General features: G+C 50.1%; 3 protein-coding genes across 4 annotated transcripts in view; 1 reads left to right on the top strand and 2 right to left on the bottom strand.

Moving 5' to 3' along the window:
* Positions 1-794: 794 nt before the first annotated feature.
* On the bottom strand, positions 795-3,233 carry Mrm2 (mitochondrial rRNA methyltransferase 2). The gene is made up of 2 exons (XM_075971369.1): positions 3,122-3,233; positions 795-1,237 (listed from the first exon to the last, which is right to left on the bottom strand). Exons 1-2 carry the CDS (start codon positions 3,231-3,233, stop codon positions 795-797), a joined length of 555 nt encoding a protein of 184 aa, XP_075827484.1.
* Nudt1 (nudix hydrolase 1) lies at positions 3,132-10,661 on the top strand. 2 transcript variants are annotated; one of them, XM_075974614.1, is made up of 4 exons: positions 3,132-3,457; positions 7,152-7,316; positions 7,734-7,879; positions 10,125-10,661. In XM_075974614.1, exons 1-4 carry the CDS (start codon positions 3,306-3,308, stop codon positions 10,295-10,297), a joined length of 636 nt encoding a protein of 211 aa, XP_075830729.1. In that variant the 5' UTR covers positions 3,132-3,305; the 3' UTR covers positions 10,298-10,661. The 2 variants fall into 2 exon arrangements, with proteins under 2 accessions (XP_075830729.1, XP_075830736.1); XM_075974621.1 differs by lacking the exon at positions 3,132-3,457 and adding an exon at positions 4,043-4,114.
* A 1,888-nt stretch (positions 10,662-12,549) lies between these two features.
* Snx8 (sorting nexin 8) overlaps positions 12,550-20,400 on the bottom strand; it is a 57,634-nt gene continuing 49,783 nt past the window's right edge. The window contains exons 8-11 of the mRNA XM_075974569.1: positions 18,965-19,033; positions 17,229-17,375; positions 16,770-16,919; positions 12,550-13,937 (exon numbers count right to left, since the gene is read on the bottom strand). Of these exons, the coding sequence (XP_075830684.1) occupies positions 13,824-13,937; positions 16,770-16,919; positions 17,229-17,375; positions 18,965-19,033 (480 nt within the window). The 3' untranslated portion in view covers positions 12,550-13,823. The remainder of the gene's footprint in view (positions 13,938-16,769; positions 16,920-17,228; positions 17,376-18,964; positions 19,034-20,400) is intronic.

The raw sequence follows: 20,400 nt of genomic DNA, 5'->3' as shown, positions 1-20,400 counted from the left end.
TTGGGAGGTGAGGCAGGAGGATTGTGAGCTCATAGCCAGCTCAGGCTACAGAGTGAAACCCAATCTCAAAAACGAATTAAAAAATAAAAAGTCAGAAAGATAAAATCATGATATAGAAGACTGTTTAGTTTTGTTTCCACCACCTAAAAGCAACCTTGGGAGGAAAGGGTTTACTTGACTTCCTCATCCCAATCTAACTGATCATTGAAGAAAGTCAAGGCGAATACTCAAGGCAGGAACCTGGAGGCGGTAATTGAAGCAGAGGCCACGGAGGACCCCTGCTAACTGGCTTCTTTGTGTCTTGCTCACCTTGCTTTCTTACACAACTCAGGGGTGGCGCTGCTCCTATTGGGCTGGGCCCTCCTCCCACATCAATCATTAATCAAGAAAACGACTCCTCTCACAGATTTGCCCACAGGCCAATCTGATGGAGGCGGTTCTTCAGCTGGATTCTTTCTTCCCAGAAAGAAATGTCAAATTGACAGAAACCATCCCGAAACATCTGCTCACGTGTGTGTGCACGTGGGGGTGAGGGGACAACTTTCGGGAGCTGGCTCTCTCTTCCCACTGTGGGGGTCCTGGAGAGCACACTCAGGGCATCAGGCTCAGTAGCAGGCACCGTTACTCACTGAGCCACTGTGCTGGCCCCACTTTTATCATTTTTCACCAACCTCAAATACATTTTTTCATCTCTTTAAAACTCAAGAGGTGCCTAGTGGGGTGCTGTCCACATCCACAATACAGTTCCGATCCCAGCCACTCTCAGGAAAGCACCCCCAGAGGGCAAGGCAGACTCACTGCTCCGTGGAGCCCTTCCCTCCCCGGTACTGCGTGGCTAAGAGATACACCTCTGAAGACTCCTTCCTGCTGGCCTCTGGTTTCACGACCCTCGTATTCTGGAATTCCTGGGTCAGTCTCTTCTGTAGCAGGTGACTTTTACTTCCGGCCCAGGTTTTGCACAGCAGTGTTCCCCCGGGATGCAGGATATCCACAGCCATGTCCACAAGGGCCAGGCACAAGCTGATGAGCCTGTCGTGATCGAGGTCTCGGATCCCCGTGGCGTTGGGTGCCATGTCACTGAGAATCACGTCTGCTCTCCTTCTGGGAAGCAGTTCTAAAATTCTCTGGCAAGTTTTGGGGTCAGTCACATCAGCAGGGCATAGGAAAGTTGCTCCTTCCAGAGGGAATATGTGAAGAAGATCAACCCCGAGTACGTAGCCCACAGGAGAGCTGGAGTCTATGGAAGCAACGGAATGCGTTATTACACCGTGAATCTCCCTACCAAAATATAAGCCAGGCACCAGGACCAAGAAAACCAGTTAACACGCATCTCTGTCCACAAGAGGCCTTTTATATGAAGACACATAAGGTAGACGTGATGGCACAGGCCTATAATCCCAGCACTTGGCTGCCTGAGGCAGGAGACTTGTCATGAGTTCAAGGCCAGTTTGGGCTACCAAGTGAGATCCTGCCTCTCAAAGTTGAAGAAAATAAAAGACACATTGTGTGGGATAGGGTGACCTCTACTCCCCTTGGGCCAGCTGGGGAAGCTGAGACTTGCAAAGGAAATGGTGTCCCTATTATCCTGCGTGACAGGTGGAGGTAGGACCACAGGACAGGGAGAATCCCACTCTGCTGTAAGTTCCCTACCCCAGCCTCCTCTTCTCTAGGATTCTTCTCCCAACTATCTTTTTATTTTATTCTGCCTGTTTTGGTTCTAAATTAGGAATCTCACTAGGTAGCCCAGGCTGGCCCAAACTTCAGCTCCTCTGTCTCAACACACTGAGTGGTTGGGGGTTACAGGTAAGTACCACCTCACCCAGCTCCAGTTCCCAACATTGCTTTTTGGGTTTTTTTTTAAATGGTTGTTTGCTTTTTATTCCTTGAGACAACCTCACTATGTAGACCAGGCTGACCCCAAACTCAGAGAACTGCTTGCTACCTCTGCCTCCAGAGTGTTAGGATCGGAGGCATGAGTAAGCAGGCTCTGTTGTTTTGGTTTGGCTTTTAGATTTGTTTATTGACATGTGTGTGTTTGCATGTGTGGATGTGCACTGGAGTGCTGGGCCTATGGCCCAGCCCACTGTGAGCAGTGCCACCCCGCGCAGGTGGGCCTGAGTCCATAAGAAAACAGGCTGAGCAAGCCTGGAGGAGCAAGTCAGTATGCAGAGTGCCCCTAAGAGCTCTGCTTCCGCTCCTGCCTCTGGCCTCCCTTCATGTAAGCTGAAAGAAAGCCTTCCTTACCCAAGTCGTTTTGGTCATGGAGCTCACCATGCGATAGAAAGCAAACTAAGATGTTGTTGTTTAGTTTTGTGGGGTTTCTTGTTTTGTTTCGAGACAGGGGCTTGGTATCCAGCCCAGGCTGGCTGCCAACTCATGCGGCCTATTTTTTAGTTTGCTTCTTGGTTCTTTTTAAAATAACCCTTGGTTTACCATGTGTGTGAGTGTATGCAAGTGGGCATGCACCATGCACACTTGTGAAGCCAAAGACCAACTTTCGAATATCAGTTCTCTCCTCACCATGTAGGTCTTGGGGAGAGAACTTAGGCCATCAGACTTAGCAGCAAGCACCTTTTATCCACTAAGCTGTGACCCTTTAATACAGTTCCTCATGGTGTGGTGACTCCTAACCGTAAAATTATTTTGTTGCTACTTCATCACTATAATTTTGCTACTGCCATGAATAGTAATGTAAATAAGTAAGGGACTCCGAAGGGGTCGCAACCCACATGTTGAGAACCACTGCTGAATAAGCCATCTCCACAATATCAACATCATTCCCGCCCCTGCCCCGCCCCCCCCCCGCCCCCCCCCCCCCGCCCCCCAAGACGGGATCTCCTGTCCTGAACTCCAAACCTACTGTGTGGCTGGGATGATCTTACATTTCTAATCCTCCTGCCTTCACCTCCCAAATGTTACGATCATAGGCCTGCACCAGCACACCTGCTTAATTTAGCCACTGAGCGCCATCCCCAGCCTGTGTCCCATTTCAATAACTATCATCTCTAAGCCAACTTAGAAAGTTGTTCAGACAATGTCTCTGAATAAAGAGCTGCTATCATTCCCTCCAACTCACGACAGCCAGAGGAGCTGGTAGTGCCTAGTGACATGCACACCCCACCTGCGCCTGTGGCATTGACTCTCTGCACCGCCACCTGACTCCAGGCTCCCGGAGCCGCCCCGCAGTCCAGCACCCGGAGGCCAGGTCGCAAGATATGATGCTTCTCATTCATCTCCAGGAGCTTGAAGGCGCTGCGGCAGCGGTAACTCTCCACCTTTGCAGCCTTCACAAACGGGTCCCTTAGATGGCGCTTCAGCCACAGGTGCTCGGCACCCGTCCGAGCTTTGTAGCGACAAGCAGCTGTGTGGAATCTCTGAGCCTTAAGGGGAACGCCTACAAGCTTCGGGTACCTGTTGGCGAGAAAGGAGTTAGCAGGTGGACATTACAGAGATGCAGGTAGGAGGTCCTGGTTCAACCTATTTTTTATTTTTGCATATGTATGTGCGGTATACAGGCATGTGTATTAGTACGCGTGTGCACATGTGTCTGCGAGTCTATGAGAACCCAAAGTTGACAAGGGATGTCCTTCTGGTTTGCTCCCTATCTTACATATTGAAATAAAGTCGCCAACCAGCCAGTCTAGCTTGTCAGCTTGCTCCAGGGGTCCGTCTCTGCCTCCCTAGCACTGGCATCACATCGGGTCAGCACACAAGCCCAGCATCCTGTGGGTTCCGGGCAACCAAACTCCAGTCCTCATGAATGCACAGCTTTATCCGCTGAACCATGTCGTCAGCCTTTCCACTTATTTCCACGCAGAAATCCTCACTCACTCACGTCTGTACATGAACAAACATCGTGAACAAGCGACTCGCATGCCGGGACAGAGGCTGAGAGCGCCCCTCTGCGGCCCGAGACACTGAGCTCCCAACTACCGTCATCCACTCCACGCACGCACGCATGCAGCAGGCGCCCTTTTAGTGCAGGAGGACACCGTAACTCCACTCACCACGCCATGGGTGCTTGCTTGCTGGCGGTTTCCTACCCGCCGCCGGAAGTCCCGCCCTTTCTTCCAGCCTGAGCCCCGTCCCAGGAAGCTGTAGCTTGGGCGCGAAGGTACGGATGATTCTCACTGCGTGGGAGCTGAATGAGGGAGAGACGCGGGAGATCGTGGGTGCTGGGGTGCCGGCGGAGGTCTGGGGAGGGAAGAGGGAGCAAGGATTGGGGAGATGCTTCAAGCCAGCCAGGAAGACTGGGGTGCTGGATAGACCTGAGGTCGGGGAGAACAGGGGAACTACAGACGGTAGGGAGCAGAAATCAGAGGGAAAGGGAACTTGGGACCTGGGGCTTGGGCGGTAAACTGGTGCAGAGGTAGTTTACAGCCAAGTTGCAAAGGCTTAGCCCCAGGAAGTGGAGGCTAGGGAAGAGCATTTGCAGAGTGCCCCCTGCAGGCAAGTCTGAGTTCTGCACTCCTTGTGCATTGCCTCCAACACCTGCCACAGTTGACGTCAATTCAGACAAGATAGTTGTCACCACCTCACCCTCTAGCATATGAAAGCTCCGAGACGCATCCGATTTACCAGATCACAGCTGTCTGAGCTGAGGGAACACTAAACTGACGTCCAGGACAGCCTAGTTTCCTTATAGGCTCGGCCGTTTGACCTCTTTCCAAATTTAGACCCTGCGCATGTTTTCTCTTCAGAAAATGTGGAAGTAAGTCTTACACAGTTCTGAGCCTTACTAAATGGAGCAGCTTTTGAAAACAAGGTTAATTGGGGCTGGAGTGATAGATACCTGTGAAATGCTTGCTTCACATGCATGAGGCGTTTTCATAGCCAGTGTGGCTTGCACCTGTAATCCCAATGCTGGGAGGCAGAGAAGCGGGGTCCTTGGAGCAGTCTGGTCAGCTAGTCTTGCTGACTGCGTGAGCTATGGGTTCCAATGAGAGACCCGTCAAGTTTACAGCACCCACATGGCGGCTCACCAGCATCTATAACTCCAGTTCCAGGGGAGCCAGTGCCCTCTTCTGACCTCTGTGGGCACTGAATGCACACAATGCACAGACATGAATGCAGACAAATTCTCATAAACATGAATTAAATCTTTTTTAATATGAAAAAGTTAGGCCGAGAGCAACCCATTGTCAACTGTGATCTTCACACAGAGGCAGGGACACACAAAAGGCCAATCAGCTATCTCTATCTGTGGGCTCAGTATTAGACCAATTCAACCAGCGAATCAAAAATATTCTCCAACCCCAATTAACCTTGTTTGGTAGAACTATCTCACTTAATAAACCTAACAACTGTGAGCTATTTCCATTTACAGAGGGGAAAACAATGTGGGGAGTCTATGTTTGAAACAATGTCAACCAACAGAGCCATGGCCAAGCCCATTCTACTAGATTCCGATCTATATAGACTCCAATCATCTTTGTCCTACCAGCTAGCTTCATCGAGACAGGTAGCTGAGCGTGCTCGCGTATGCCTGTCCTCCCAGCACTTGGGTTGTTGAGGCAGGAAGGTTGGGAATCCAAGTCCAAACTGGGCTACATAGCATGACTCTGTCTCATTGAACATCCTTGCAAACAAATCACTCATCTCCTGAATGTGTGGCCATCTATCATGACTCACTGCGTGAAAATTATTTACACAGTGTTTACGTTGCATTAAAGTGAACTAGAGGATGCGTGTTGGTTATATGCAAATAGGCCGTTTCATAGAAGCCATTTTACGATGCTTTGATTCTGGTATCCATGGCCAGGTAGGGGTCTCCTGGTACCAGTCACCTGTGGATATGGAAAAACAGCTGTATATAGCTGGTATATATAAGAGAGATGGCTGATTTTGCTGTGTTAGGAAGCCAGGACCTCGGGCATGGGCAAGTCAGTGTCAGGAAAGGGACACGGGCCAATGCCAAGCACATTTACTTCTTCCGCTGACCACCCTCATCACCAGGACCAAGTTTCCCTCTTCTTTTTTCTCTTTTTAGGTTGTATTGTTTGTTTTTGTTTTGTTTGAGACAGGGTTTCTCTGTGTATGTAGCCCTGGCTATCCTGGAACTCAGTCTGTAGACCAGACTGGCCTCAAACTCAGATATCTGTTTAACCTCTGCCTCCTGCCTCCAAGTGCTGTGAGTAAAGGCATGTGCCACAACTGCCAATCTTATGTTTTTAAGTTAACCTATATTGTATGAATATAGGCATTTTATGTACATTTATATTTGTGCCTGGTGCCAGAAGAGGCCATCAGAATTGGAGTTAGACCTCTGTGAGCCACCATGGATACTAAGAATGGAATCCCAGTGCTCTGAAAGAGCAACAGATGCTCACAACCAATGACATTTCTCTAGCCCTCATTCAGGTCCCTTATACACTATAACCTCTTAGGAGGGTCCCTGTTTCTGGATACTGCTTTAGCCAGTTGAGGCCAAGGAAAGGATAGAGCAATAAGAACTTTGGCCCAGGCCAGGCGATGGTGGCGCTCGCCTTTAATCCCAGCACTCGGGAGGCAGAGGCAGGCGGATCTCTGAGTTCGAGACCAGCCTGGTCTACAGAGCTAGTTCCAGGACAGGCTCCAAAGCCACAGAGAAACCCTGTCTTGAAAAACCAAAAAAAAAAAAAAAAAAAAGAACTTTGGCCCAGGGAGTTAGGAAAATGGCTCAGTGGTAGAACACCTGCCGAGAATCTCCTAGTGAGTGGCTGAAGTGTGGCTCAGTGGTAGAGCCCCTGCCTAGAATCCCCCAGTGAGGGGCTAGGGTGTGACTCAGTGGTAGAGCCCCTGCCTAGAATCCCCCAGTGAGGGGCTAGGGTGTGACTCAGTGGTAGAGCCCCTGCCTAGAATCCCCCAGTGAGGGGCTAGGGTGTGGCTCAGCAGTAGAGTACCTGCCTAGCACGCTCAAAGTTTTGAGTTCCATTCCCTGCACTGAAAAAAAAAATGGGGAAGGGAGGGCTCAAAGACATATTTCCCATCACCTGCCCTGGAAGCCACAGGGAATTTTCGTTGTGGCTGGGGATTTATCAGTCAGCCTCATTCTCCACCTCTCCCACACACATCTCCCTCCCACCTGGCCACCACTCACTACTGCCCACATTTGATGCGTACCCTAACAGATCACAAGCCAAGCAGACCCAGTTTTCTGACCCTCTTCACAGGGCTCAGGAGACCATGGCCACCTCCAGGCTCTACACTCTAGTGCTGGTGCTTCAGCCTCAGCGAGTTCTCCTAGGAATGAAGAAGAGAGGCTTTGGTGCTGGCCGCTGGAATGGCTTTGGAGGCAAAGTCCAGGAAGGAGAGACCATTGAGGACGGGGCTAAGAGGTAAGGAAAGGGGAGGTCTGACCACAGAGCCAGCTTGGCAGGGGATGAAGACCTGGAGAGGAGGAAACACACCCTTGAAACCAGGCTGGCCTTGAACTCACAGAGATCCACCTGCTGGATCTTTACTTCCAGAGTGCTGGGATTAATGTTGTATACCACTATGCCCAGCTTTTAAATTTTTTAAAGTATCTTTCTACATATTCCAGTTGACCAAATCTTCCTGCTTCAGCTTCCCGAGTGCTGGGATTATAGGTGTGCAATACCATGCCTTATGTAGTTTAATTCCTAAATTGGATATAGTAACACCTCTACATGATGTCCTCCTAGAATATGCAGCCCATGGGTCTATGGCCTTGCTCCTTGTAAGCAGGGATGCTCATGAGCTAATGCCACTTCTTCCTTACCCATCTGCTGCAGGGAGCTGCAGGAAGAGAGTGGCCTGACAGTGGATGCGCTGCACAAGGTGGGCCACATATCATTTGAGTTTGTGGGTTCCCCCGAGCTGATGGACGTGCATATCTTCTCTACTGACCACGTGCACGGGACGCCCACAGAGAGTGACGGTGAGCCTTGGGCCCTACTCCCTCCTTTCAACCATGGGCAGGGAAGTGCACCCAGTCTCACTTACCTGCCTAGGAGAAAGGAGTCAGCCCTTGCCAAGTGTAGGCCCCAAGTCTGTCAACATTCCTCCTCTTTGCTTGTTCACAGAACTAAGGAGAGATAGGCAAAGCAGCCTTGTAACCCAAATATGAGTGCCACTCCCCCCTTTTTTTGAGACAGGGTTTCTCTGTGTAGCCCTGGCTGTTCTGGAACTGGCTCTGTAGACCAGGCTGACTTTGAACTCAGGCATGTGGCCACCACTGCCTCGAAAGCCCATTTCTTTATTTCACAAAATATGGTACACATATTGGTACATGCCTTTTTATCCCAACACTCGAGAGGAAGAGATAGGGGTATCTCTGAGTTCAAAGCCAACATGATCCACATTGTGAGAGCTTGTCTCAGAAGGAAGGAGGAGGAAGAAGAAATAATAATAATAAAATAGTTGGGCTGTGGCTTAGTTGGCAGGAAGCCTGACTACCTACCTAGCATAAGAACCTGAGTTCCACTCCCAGCAGTGGCCTGAACCAGGTTTGGTGTTACACGTCTGTAATCTCAACACAGGAGATTAGCTCTCAGTAAACAAACAAACAAGAAAGTAACCAGGTGTGGTGATGTAGGTTCATAATTGCAGCATCTGGGAGGCCAAGGCAGAAAGAGTGAATCTGAGGGCATGTCGAATGGGTTCTAGGCCAGCCTGAGCGCCATAACCCTTTCAAAACCACGAGATGGGGGCTGGAGAGATGGCTCAGAGGTTAAGGGCATTGCCTCCTCTTCCAAAGGTCCTGAGTTCAATTCCCAGCAACCACATGGTGGCTCACAACCATCTGTAATGGGGTTTGGTGCCCTCTTCTGGCCTGCATACAGACAGAATATTGTATACATAATAAATAAATAAATAAATATTTAAAAAAACCCACGAGATGGTCATGAGGATGAGATAAAAAATTAGTCCAGGCTCCTTTCTCAGGCTCCTTTCTCAGATATAAGCCAGACACAGTAGTACACACTCATAATCCCAGCACCAAGAGAATTCAGGCAGAATTGTCATGAGTTCAAGACCAGCCTGGGCTCCACACTGAATTCCAGGCCACCAAGGGCTCCAAGAAAGTCCCTTTATCAATGAAAGTAAAACAGAGCAAGCATAGTGGTACCACACCCCTGTAAACCAATCAGGAAGCTGAGGCAGGAGGATCACTACTTATTCCAGACCAGCCTGGGCTACAGTGTAGAAGTCCTGTCTCAAAAAACTCCAGGGAGTGGAGAAATGGCCGAGGACCCACGAGCATTTCCCAGTACCCATAATAACTCCAGTTCCAGGGGATCCCATACCCTCTTCTGGCCTCTGTAGGCGCTACATGCACATGGCATATAGACAAAACACCCATACATATAAAATAATTTTTATAAAATGTTTAAAGAGGAGAGACATTGGAAAGCTGGTTCAGCAGTTAAGATCACATACTGATCTTCCAGAAAACCCAAGTTTGTTTCCCAGCACCCACACCAGCTGGCTCCCAACTGACTAACACCAGCTTTGGGGAGATCCAAAGCCTCTGGCTTCTATAGGCACTTGCACTCAAATGCCTACACCTACACACAGACACACATGCATATATGCAGTCAAAAATAAATATAAAACCTGTAAAAAAAATTGGCAAGTTAACAGCCACAACCAAAAAAATGCCAACAGCTGGAGATCTCAGTGGTTAAGAACACGTATTGGTTTAATCCCAGCACTCGGGAGGCAGAGGCAGGCGGATCTCTGTGAGTTCGAGACCAGCCTGGTCTACAAGAGCTAGTTCCAGGACAGGCTCCAAAGCCACAGAGAAACCCTGTCTCGAAAAACCAAAAAAAAAAAACCAAAAAAAAAAAAAAAAAAGAACACGTATTGGTCTTCCAAAGGACCCAAGTTCAGTCTCTAGCACCCACACTGGGCAGTAGAGGGCAAGCTCTATCTCCAGCTTCTCTCTGGCCTCCTCTGGCACCTACACACGCGGCATTCATTCGTTCACACAGACGTACTCACGTGCGTAGCAGATCTCTGCGTTCAAGGTCAACCAGGGCTACAGAGTGAGACCCTGTCTCAAACAAAACCAAATCTCCAAACAGGTGTTCACACACATTCAGAGGGCAGTCTCTTAGGTCGGCTGAAATCCATGTTCAACGTCAATGTTCTTCCTCCTCCCCATCCCCTGCTCGAGACAGAAATGCGCCCTCAGTGGTTCCAACTCGACCAGATCCCCTTTGCAGACATGTGGCCCGATGACAGCTATTGGTTCCCACTCCTGCTTCAGAAGAAGAAGTTCTGTGGGTACTTCAAGTTCCAAGATCAGGACACCATCCTCGACTACTCTCTGCGTGAGGTGAATGAATTCTAATATGGACGTCTGGCCTGTTCTGGCCACATTCAGGTTGCTACATAGCCATAAGCTGTTGGTCCAAGGGCACAAGGAGAGGCTGGTATTTTCTACTGGAATGTGAAATGTCACTGATAGATTAATGTGCCTGAATACTTTGTCTCCACCTGCTGGTCCTGTTTTGGAAGGTTGTGGCTTCGTTAGGAGGCAGAGCACTGATGGGGTAACTGAATCACTGGAGGTTAAAGAGATGTGGGATAGGCCTTAAGGTTTTATAGGTAGGTGTTGTAGAATATTATTTTAAGATGTATTACATTTGTTTATGCTGTGGAACACTTATTTGAATGATACAAAGATGTGTTGGATTCTTTTATGTTTCATTTAACCCTGTGAAGCTGTGTTACTTTGCCTATTTAAAACACCTGATTGGGGGGCTGGAGAGATGGCTCGGCGGTTAAGAGCACTGGCTGCTCTTCCAGTGGTCCTGAGTTCAGTTCCCAGCAACTACATGGTGGCTCACAACCATCTGCCCTCTTCCAGCCTGCAGGCATACATAATAAACAAACATTAAAAAAAAAAACCCACCTGATTGGGGCTGGGTGGTGGTGGCACACACCTTTAATCCCAGGACTCAGGAGGCAGAGGCAGGCGGATGTCTGTGAATTCAAGACCAGCCTGATCTACAAGAGCTAGTTCCAGGATAGGCTCCAAAGCTACAGAGAAACCCTGTCTGGTGGGGGTATGACACCTGATTGGTCTAATGAAGAGCTGAATGGCCAATAGCAAGGCAGTAGAAAGGAAAGGTGGGGCTAGCAGGAGAAAGGAAGGAAAGAATAAATAGGAGAAAAAGAGCAAGAAGAGCAAGAGAGATCAAGGAGAGAGAGAGAAGGTGCCAGCTACCCAGCCTGCCACAGAGTAAGAGTAAAAGTAAGATTTCAGAAGAAAAGGAAAAAACCCGGAGACAAAAGATAGATGGGATAAGTCAAGAAAAGCTGGCTAGACATAAGCCATGCTAAGGCTGGCATTTCTAAGTAATAAGAAGTCTCCGTGTATATTTATTTGGGAGCTGGGTGGTGGGCCCCCCAAAAGATAATAAAAAACAGGTAGGTCCCACTTGCTGTCTGCTCTGCTTCCTGATGATGTGACCAGCCACCTCATACTCTTGCCACTATGCCTTCTCTGCCAAGACAGACTGTAGCCCAACTGATCCACAGGCCAAAATAAACTTGCTTGCTCCAAGTTGCTGTGTGATTACAGCATCAAGAAAAGTGGGGGCACAGGTGACTGGATAGGAAAGAAATAGAGATTTCACCAGGCCCTGAGACAGCCACTACCTCAAACGGGGTGGACAGACACCAAAGGTTGAGGTGAGGACTCTTTTTATGCAAGAGCGTCAATCTGAATGGAAAATTAGAAGTTGTGAAATGTTTGGTGGGGGCAAGAGCAGGCATCCAAAGAAAACCGAGATTAGGGTGCCAGGAGAGACGCTAGAACCATTGGTCTCAAGAGGCGGAGGGTAGTGTTGTCCCAGTGAAAGCCAAGCAATTGGACAGCAAACCAGGACCTGGACTCCACCGATGGGCTGAACTAGAAAGAGAATACTGAACAGTATTGAGGGTGAATAAAGCAAGCCGAGCATGGGCATCCATGTTGTGATCTATTTTTTGCCTCACTCTGGATGCAATGTGCCCAGCTGGTCTTACACTATGAGCCCCCTCCCCCAAAGTGACAGACTGCATGAGCTAAAACAAACCCGTTCCCACTACATTGCTTGCTTTTGTTGGAGAATTTTATCCCAGCAATAGGAAATAAACCCAGCTCATCTGGCAAAGAAACGACTCTACAGAGCCTGACCTAGTAAGCCAGTGAGCTTAGTGGGGTTACTTACAGGAGTGTGTGCAAGGGCTTAGGTCACAGAAAAGCCGACCACAGCATGGGCTAGGACTGAGCCGCAGCCCTTTAGTTCTACACTATGCAGGGGGCTTGACAGGCCAGCATCTACTTAGCAACTGTCACTGTGGGCACCGCTGCAGGGAGGGACCTTGTGAACCATGTGCTTTTCAGGTTTCTCAAACTTGTAAATTTTGCAGATGCTCTGAGTCTGAGGAGCCTCCCTCCAGGAGGAAGCAATGCTTCTATATCCAGGAAACTCATATGACACTCCCCCACAGGGAACGCCAGGCTAGGGGCAACTGCCCATCCCAAAACTTAGACTCTAAGAACATTTGACCATGTTCATGGCGGTTTGTGGAGAGAAATGGCAGCATGGAAACCATCTGTAAACACTTCCAGTTTATTGGGTGTGGCAGTAACTGATTCCCGCAGTCCATAAAGTGCTTCATTCATCGAGCGAGCGGAATCCCACAGCACCAGCTTCCTGACTAATCCCTTAAAGTCCCCACAGAAATGTCTCGGAGCCCTGCTGCCTCTGCCTTGCCTCTTAAGCCAGGCAGGCTAACACTGAGTAGGAAGCACCCAAAGGTGTTCTCCCTTTGCTCCCATTGTGCTGGCCCCGGACTGTCCAGTTAAGGCTGAAGCTGGCCCCTGCTCGGCCCAGGAAAAGGGGGAGGGGGGAGATCCATCGATGCTTGTGCTTCCCATCTTTCTGGCAGCCCCAAGCATGGCTGTGGTGTGGCACACAGGCTCGGGCAGCAGGATGCCAGAGGGGTGCAGGGACTCTTGGTTCCCTTGCACCCTGGGGATAGAACCTCAAGTTTGGAGACAGGTACCCACAGCCAGGCAGGGGAGTGACTATGTGACAGAAGGCAGGCTCTACCGCCAGGCTGGGGGGAGTAGAGCACTAGAAGCACAGGGGTGGGGAGGTGGGGGGATGCACTGGAGCGGCAGAGCCAGCTGGTTAGGAGGCAGTTCACATCCAGCTGGAACCCGCTGCCTGACAGCCTGGGGGAAGTGACCCACACTCTTGACCCTGAGGCCTGGGCACCCAACAGGGATGCCTATCTCCAGTGCTCCTCCATAACCCCTCCTCACTCCCACCCTCCAAAACCTAACACAAGAAAGGACCCTGAGCCCTCATCTACAGTGCACCTCAAGAGGCCTTGGACCAGGGCTCCACAGACAGCACTGGAATGAGACATTTCCTCCAAAGCACCAAACCACTGGGCATCATACTTCCCGCCTGGCCTCTAATACACCTTCCAGGCCCTATCTGCCATCACAGTCCCATCCTCAGAGACCGGCCAGCTCCTGGCCAGGTCACAGGGCAGGCCAGCCCCACACCTCTTTGCTACTAGGTTAACCCCTAGGCTCCCCAGCACTCGGTGACCCTTCACATTGTGGACATTGGGCACAATCCATTCCAATGCACCCTAATTTCCCACTACTGACCCGATCAACAGGCCATGGGGCAGGCTGGGGGCACATAGACCTTCTGTCCAGGAGCAGGGAGCCACGCCACAAAGACCACCAGCACAGCCCACAGGCAGCTCGGGGCAGTGGCTGCTGCCTGGAGGAAATCAGCCAGGGACACACTGTTTGCAAAGAGGTTTTAGTGAGGCCACAGGGAGCTCCGCTGTGGGCCTTGCCACTAGTGGGAGCACACGCCATCCTCCTGCGGGGAGCGTGGTGGTGTCAGCACACTGTGAGGTCCAGCAAAGAGGCAGCTCAGCTTCGGCTTCAGGTCATTCCAAACCTTGCTCATCTGCAAGACAGAAAGAAAGGAAGATGAGGTGGGTGGCAAGGACAGGAGGGCACTCACATTACATTCCCTCACATACCAGGCTCCACTACCAAAGCTGAAAGTGAAGGCAAATCACCCTTATTCTCTCAATGTTGACCCACCCCCCCCAAAGACTCAGATAGAGGGATTGCGAGTTCCAGACTAGCCTGGGCTACAGTGAGACCTAAAAAACAAAACTGGCTGGGATATAGTTCAGGGTTTGAGAGATTACCAAACATACACAAGAAGTTTGATCCTCAGCACCCCATACAAAAAGTAAAAAGAAATCTAGTAACTGCTATACAACAGAAGATGATCCTACTGCCCCCATCACCCAAGTACTGGGCAGCGCTGTAGCTGGCATATGCAGTACTGGGGATGGAACCCTGGCTTTGTGTATACTAGGCGAGCCCACTACCCACTGTGCAGGTCAACTGGCCTGCACACTTTGCAAGCTACTGGACAGGCCAAGTACCAGGAACTCTAGCCAAGCAGAACTTCTGCCTGAACCACTGAGACTTCTCACACAACATGGACAGTCCAGCCACTATGTATCCCCAAAATCCTATAAGTTAATGCCCCCTGGCATACCTTTGTGTGTTCCCTGATGGCAGGGACTAGCTGGAAGGAACACAGCCTCTGTCCATCACCCATTACTGCTGCCAAGCAGTGACAGTTCTATCAGTAACTATGTAACCATGACACCCAGGCAAACATTTAGAAACTAGGGGGGGTTGTACCTTTTTGCCATTTTTCAGATCTTGGAACCACACAGATCACAAGAGTATCTGCCTGGCATGCATGGTCCCTGGATTTGGATCCCCAGTACCACATAAGCCAGGTGTGTGACATGTAGGAGGTAGAGGCAGAATATCAAAAATTCAAGACCAGGTCTTCAAGAGGGCTTGGCAGGTAAAGATGCTTACCGCCAACCCGATGACCTCAATTCAGTCCCTGTAACCAACATAGAACAGATAACCAAATGCCCTCCTCGAGGGAGATGAGGCTCCCATAGACAGCAAAGCAACTGGGTAACTGGGAAAAGCAGATGTGATCAAACTGGCCCTCCAAATCCTAATCAGAGATGGTGACTCCATCTTGCAGCAAGCCACCATTTAGACACATGCCAGACTGAAATCAAATAGGCTGTCTCTCCCTCCCAAGGCTGGACAATGTTTATAGACCAGCAGGATTCTGACAGGGTAAGGACAGAACACACACAGACACAGAACTCCCGCTGGCTCTGAATGTTTTCTGAGTTAGTGGTCACCTCTGCTGTTTTGACATTAGTGCTTGAAGCCAGATTCCACTGTAAACTCAAAGCCATATAAAATAAAAACTTAGGAGGGCTAAAGTGATCGCCATGTAAATCTGAGTTTGGATGCCCAAGTAAATGTCAAGCGGACGTGACCGCCTACACAGAAGGGAGACAGAAGATGCCCTCAGCACGCTGGCTAGTTAACTTAGCAGAATAGGTGAGCTCTGGGTTCAGGAAACTGCAGCTCTGCCTCAATATATAAGGTGGGGAATGATCCAGGATGGCTACTCACATCAACCCATGACCTCCACACGCATGCACACATACAGGAAGACTACCCACATCAACCCATGACCTCCACACACATGCATACACATAGGAAGACTACCCACATCAACCCATGACCTCCAAATGAGTGCATATATGCCAATTCACATGCAAACATTCATACATACACAACACATATGCATACCAAAAATAAAAAAACAACAACAATAAAAAAGATAGAAAAGAAAATGTCCCTGAGTATGGTGGTAGATGCCTTTAATCCCAACACCCAAGCAGATGCAGGCAGATCTCTTTGAGTTCAAGCGCAGCCAGGCCTAATTACATAGTTTGATCCTGTCTCACAGGAGGACAGGAAACACTGGAAAGATGACTCAGAAGTTACGAGCACTTGCTGCTCTTGCAGAGCACATGGGTTTGGTTCCCGGCACCTCTATCAGGTGGCTCATAACCACCTGTAACTTCAGTTCCAAGGGATCTGACATTATGTGGACTCCTGCATACATGTGATACCTATAAACTCATGCATAAACATAAATATTGAATAAAATTTTTAAAGGCTTAAAACAGGGACTTAGTTGTTGGGGAGTTGGCAATTTGGGAGGGAAAGCACAGCTGTCTATAAGCATCCACTCTGTAAGAGCCCCCAAAGAACTAATTTTACTCACCAAATAGACTTCAATGAATCGTTAGTTGGGCTGCTCTCATCCCATTAGTAGGCATCAGTTTTACACCCCCCCCCAAAAAATCATACAACCAAGGAGCTAGACAGGCACCCTCTTTGAAGTGCTGCCTCAGCCCCAGCTGGTGAAAGTGAGCACAGTGGAGGTCCCAGAGCTATAGGCCACTTGCACAAGGTAAGCATCCCAGGGTTTCCATGTCTCAGAGTATTCCCAAGCATTCTTCCCCCAGCGGCTCCAGAGGCCACCCCTAAAGGCAACTGACAAGGAGTTTCTAGGAAATTCCTCTGTGGTACAGTATTCCCAGACAAACTAACCCCCACCACCTCTTCAACTGTGAGGCTTGGAGACTCCGTATGCTTTCCCTGACTCCAAGAGTTCTTGTAAAAGGAATGAACTTCCTGACATCTTTCTGATCCTGCTCACAAGTTTTCGATGTCACCATCCTGACCACACAAGAGGCTGGCACACCTAGGAACTCTTAAGGCCAATGGGTATCAACTTCATTCTTGAGGTCACTGACTGCAGGCCACAGGCCAGGCAGCTGAAAACAAGATGGTGTTAGTGAGAGCGGGGACAGAGGTGGCTCACCTCCTTGTGCCCTTGGATCTGGGAGTTCACAAAGGCCCCCAGGATGTGCGAGGTGAGAGGCAGGTAGACGTGGACGAGCTGCGTCTCCTGGTGCAGGCAGTACAGGGAGAAGTAGTTTCGGAGCTCCATGGTCTGGATCACGTTCTCCTGCTGCAAGTAGAGACCCGATCTGAACACTGGACCCTTGGATGTGAGGATGTAGGACGAAGCATCTGCTCTGAGCCCGGGGGCTGACCCCTGCCCTCACATCCACAGGAGGGAACACCAAAGAAATGCAAAGCCAGGCACGCAGCTGCAGAGCCCCTGGGACAGCTCCCACCTCCACCAGGCCCCAGCCCTGCTCTGCATACTCACAATCCCGGAGCTCACCCAGCCGACCAGGAAGAGCTGATGGAGCTACTCCAGATGTCACACCACATGCAACCCACAGCTGCCTGCTGTCGCCTGTCTGTTGCTCACCTCCACGATGCGTGACTCCAGCTGCTCCACAGACTCGGGCTCTCGGCCATGCGCGGCGCTCATCATCTGCCTCTTCATCAGGCCGTACTTGTGCAATGCCCGCTGATGCTTGTGAAGCACGCCCTTCTCATGCCGCTCACACAGGTCCTGCAGGGAGGGAGGCATGCTCACCTACTGCAGCACATCCTAAAGGGACCTGGAGCCTGGAAGCTCTGGAGACCTTCAAAAACTCCCATCTCCCATCTGAAAGGGGAGAGCAGATGCAGCCAGAAAGGCTCATGCTGACTGACAGAGAACAATCAAGGCCCTTGGGAGCACCGGCTTTTCCTGTGCAGAGTCCAGGACAGGACTGGAGTGGGAGGAGGGTGATGATCTAAGTTTGATTCCCAGGACCCACATGATGGAAAGCAATAATTGATTCCTGCAAGCTGTCCTCTGACTTCTGCACATGCACACACACAGACACACTAATTAATGTAATTAAAATAAGAAAGATACATACAAACTCTGGTTCAGAGCAAGCCTCATTCAGATCTCCTGGCTCAGGTTGGTCTGTGCAAAAGCAGACTGTAAGACCCCAGACCCCAGAGGAGAACCTGCCTTCAAGAATGGGAGTTGTCTAGTTCAGGACTCTGAGGCAGCACCACCTCAGACTACCAACACTACCAACTCCAGACAGCCAATGTTTTTTTTTTGTTGTTTGTTTTGTTTTGTATTTTTGAGACAGGATTTCTCTGTAGCTTTGGAGCCTGTCCTGGAACTTGCTCTAAAGACCAGGCTGGCCTCGAACTCACACGCCTGCCTCTACCTCCCGAGTGCTGGGATTAAAGGCACCACCACCCGCCTATAGCCAATGTCTTACTGGTGGTAGGACAGTGTGCCTGAGAAAGAAGACACATTGGCATCAGTTGTCTTCCCCAGTCAGAAACCAGACAAGAGATCGGTATGGTGGTACGTGCAGGAAGCACAAGCCTCTCAAGGGCAGAGTCACGTGTTAACATCTCAGTCAACAGAGCAAACTCTTCCAAAATCTTCCCTGTAAACACTGGGCCAGCTCTCCAGGAGCTCTTCTGAAATGAAGGTTTCTCTACCTCCATAACATGAGCCACCCCTCATGGACGCTGGCCACTCAAAATCATCTCAAAGTTCAGCCTGGCTTCCTGGAATCCTTGTCCATGAGAAGCAGCAAAGCCCTTGCATATGGACCTGGTCCCCAATCACTCAAGAGCCAGATAGTCATCTTGGTTTCTACCACACACTACAATTGTCTTCCCCTCAACTTAGGGGCCTTCTGGGGTGCTGAGCCAGCCTAAGGGACTCTCAGGCAGACAGGTTTCCTTCTGGTCAGATGTGACCATCACCATCTTGAAGCAGAGCAGCTGCGAGGACTCAGGCCCACTAACACTGCCTCGTGGAGGATGGGGGAGACTTACAGGATTTCCCAAAGATTAAATAAGAGGTAAAACCTGAGTGGGGAGTAGGACCACACTTTCGTAGTGCAGCCACCTGTGAGCCACTGGCACTTCTGTAACCAGTCCCAATAACCTCAGCAGCTGGACGCAAGGCGGCACCTCTCCCCTGGCCTGTCAGTGTCCATCTGGGGCAAACAGATGCTTCTCTGCATCTCTCCTCAAGAAGAGTCACAGAAAATCACGACAGTCCCTTCTCTGCACAGCCTTGACCTCATACCCTTCAATAACCCAAGGTCACTATCAGACAACTTGTTGGAGACTCACTTTGTAGGACTGTAGCAAGTCCAAGAAGAGGTTCAGCTTCTCCACCACATCGTTCTCCTCCTTCTTACCCTAGGGACAAGGATGAGTTAGCCAACATACAGCACCCAGGACACAACACCCACCTGGGAACTCACCCCATACCTGACCACAGCTCAGAGGACAGGGTGAGTTTGAGTTAACCAACATATGCCACCCAGAACCCAGTACCCCTGGAGAGTTCACTCCCTACCCATGGCCTGGAAGCTCTCCTGAGCCACCAGCTCAGGTTTCAGGAGGTCCAGTTTCCCCTCTCGGGGCCCTGCAGGTCAAACCTGTCAGTTATGAGGGCAAGGCAGTACCCTCTCCACTCCAGACACATGTCCTTTGGCCCTCCACATGCAGTGTCTCACAGGTAAGATAGAGCCACACCTCATGCTGACCCAGCAGCTCTGCCCAACACTTAAACCGCTTCTCTCTGAAGCTATGCATGTCCAAAGGGAGAGAGATGCAGGAAGGATGCTGGGAGAGGGGCCCTTTAATAGGGAAAGAGGTCTGGAAAGGGATCTTGAAGAGACCAGAGAGGAAGAGACCAGGACCTAGTATGGGGAGGCATAAGTGGAGTAGTGACCCAGACATTCTGACCCTTCCACGAAGCCAAAGCAGGGGAGGATGGGACAGAGGCTACAGGCTCTGGATGTTGTATACAGGCAGCATGACAACTGTGACAAGCAGACAGACATACAGACAGCCCTATTAGAATATCTGGTGATGATGGGAAAAGCCCAGTGCTGAAACTCATCCATGGCACCCTGGGGACAAGGTTGAGCAACAGTCGCTCACACAATGCCTGGCTTCCAACACACATGCAGCAGAAGCACTCTGGAGACAGTGACAGCCATGTGCATACTGCCCATATGTGTGCATGCACACATGTCCCAGCCAACACATGCCTGAAGCTCCTAGTACTCCAGCTGTAGCCAAGAGATATGCTCACCCCAGAAGTTGCACATTGACTTGGGCACGAAGAACCATGAGGATAAGAGGAGGCAGAAGATTGACAGGAAATGAAGACACTTTCATGGAAACACAGGAACTGGACTGAGAGTCGGATGTGGTCACCTCAGGGGGACTCTGTGAGATGACCGCCTAAGCTTCAATTCACTAAATCAGGAGGTTCCCAGGTAATTCAATCTCACGACTGCAGCCAGTTCAGACACTAGGTAGTAAGTTCTGGAAGTTAACAGGTGAGCCAAAGATTTCCCAAGTAAGGAAAGAAGCTTGGGGCGATGGCTCAGACAGCAAAGCCTTTGCCATGCAAACACGAGGACCTGAGTTCAGATTCCCAGCTCCCACATAAAAAGCCAGGAATAGTACCACACTTAATGAAACTCCAGAGCTCTGGGAGAGGGTGGGGTTTGAAAGCGGACAAACCCAGGAGCTTGAAAGTTTGCAGGTTA

Source organism: Microtus pennsylvanicus, chromosome 1 (genome assembly GCF_037038515.1).
Source record: "Microtus pennsylvanicus isolate mMicPen1 chromosome 1, mMicPen1.hap1, whole genome shotgun sequence".
NCBI classification, from domain to species: domain Eukaryota; kingdom Metazoa; phylum Chordata; class Mammalia; order Rodentia; family Cricetidae; genus Microtus; species Microtus pennsylvanicus.
This window is presented reverse-complemented; position numbering and strand designations above follow the sequence as displayed.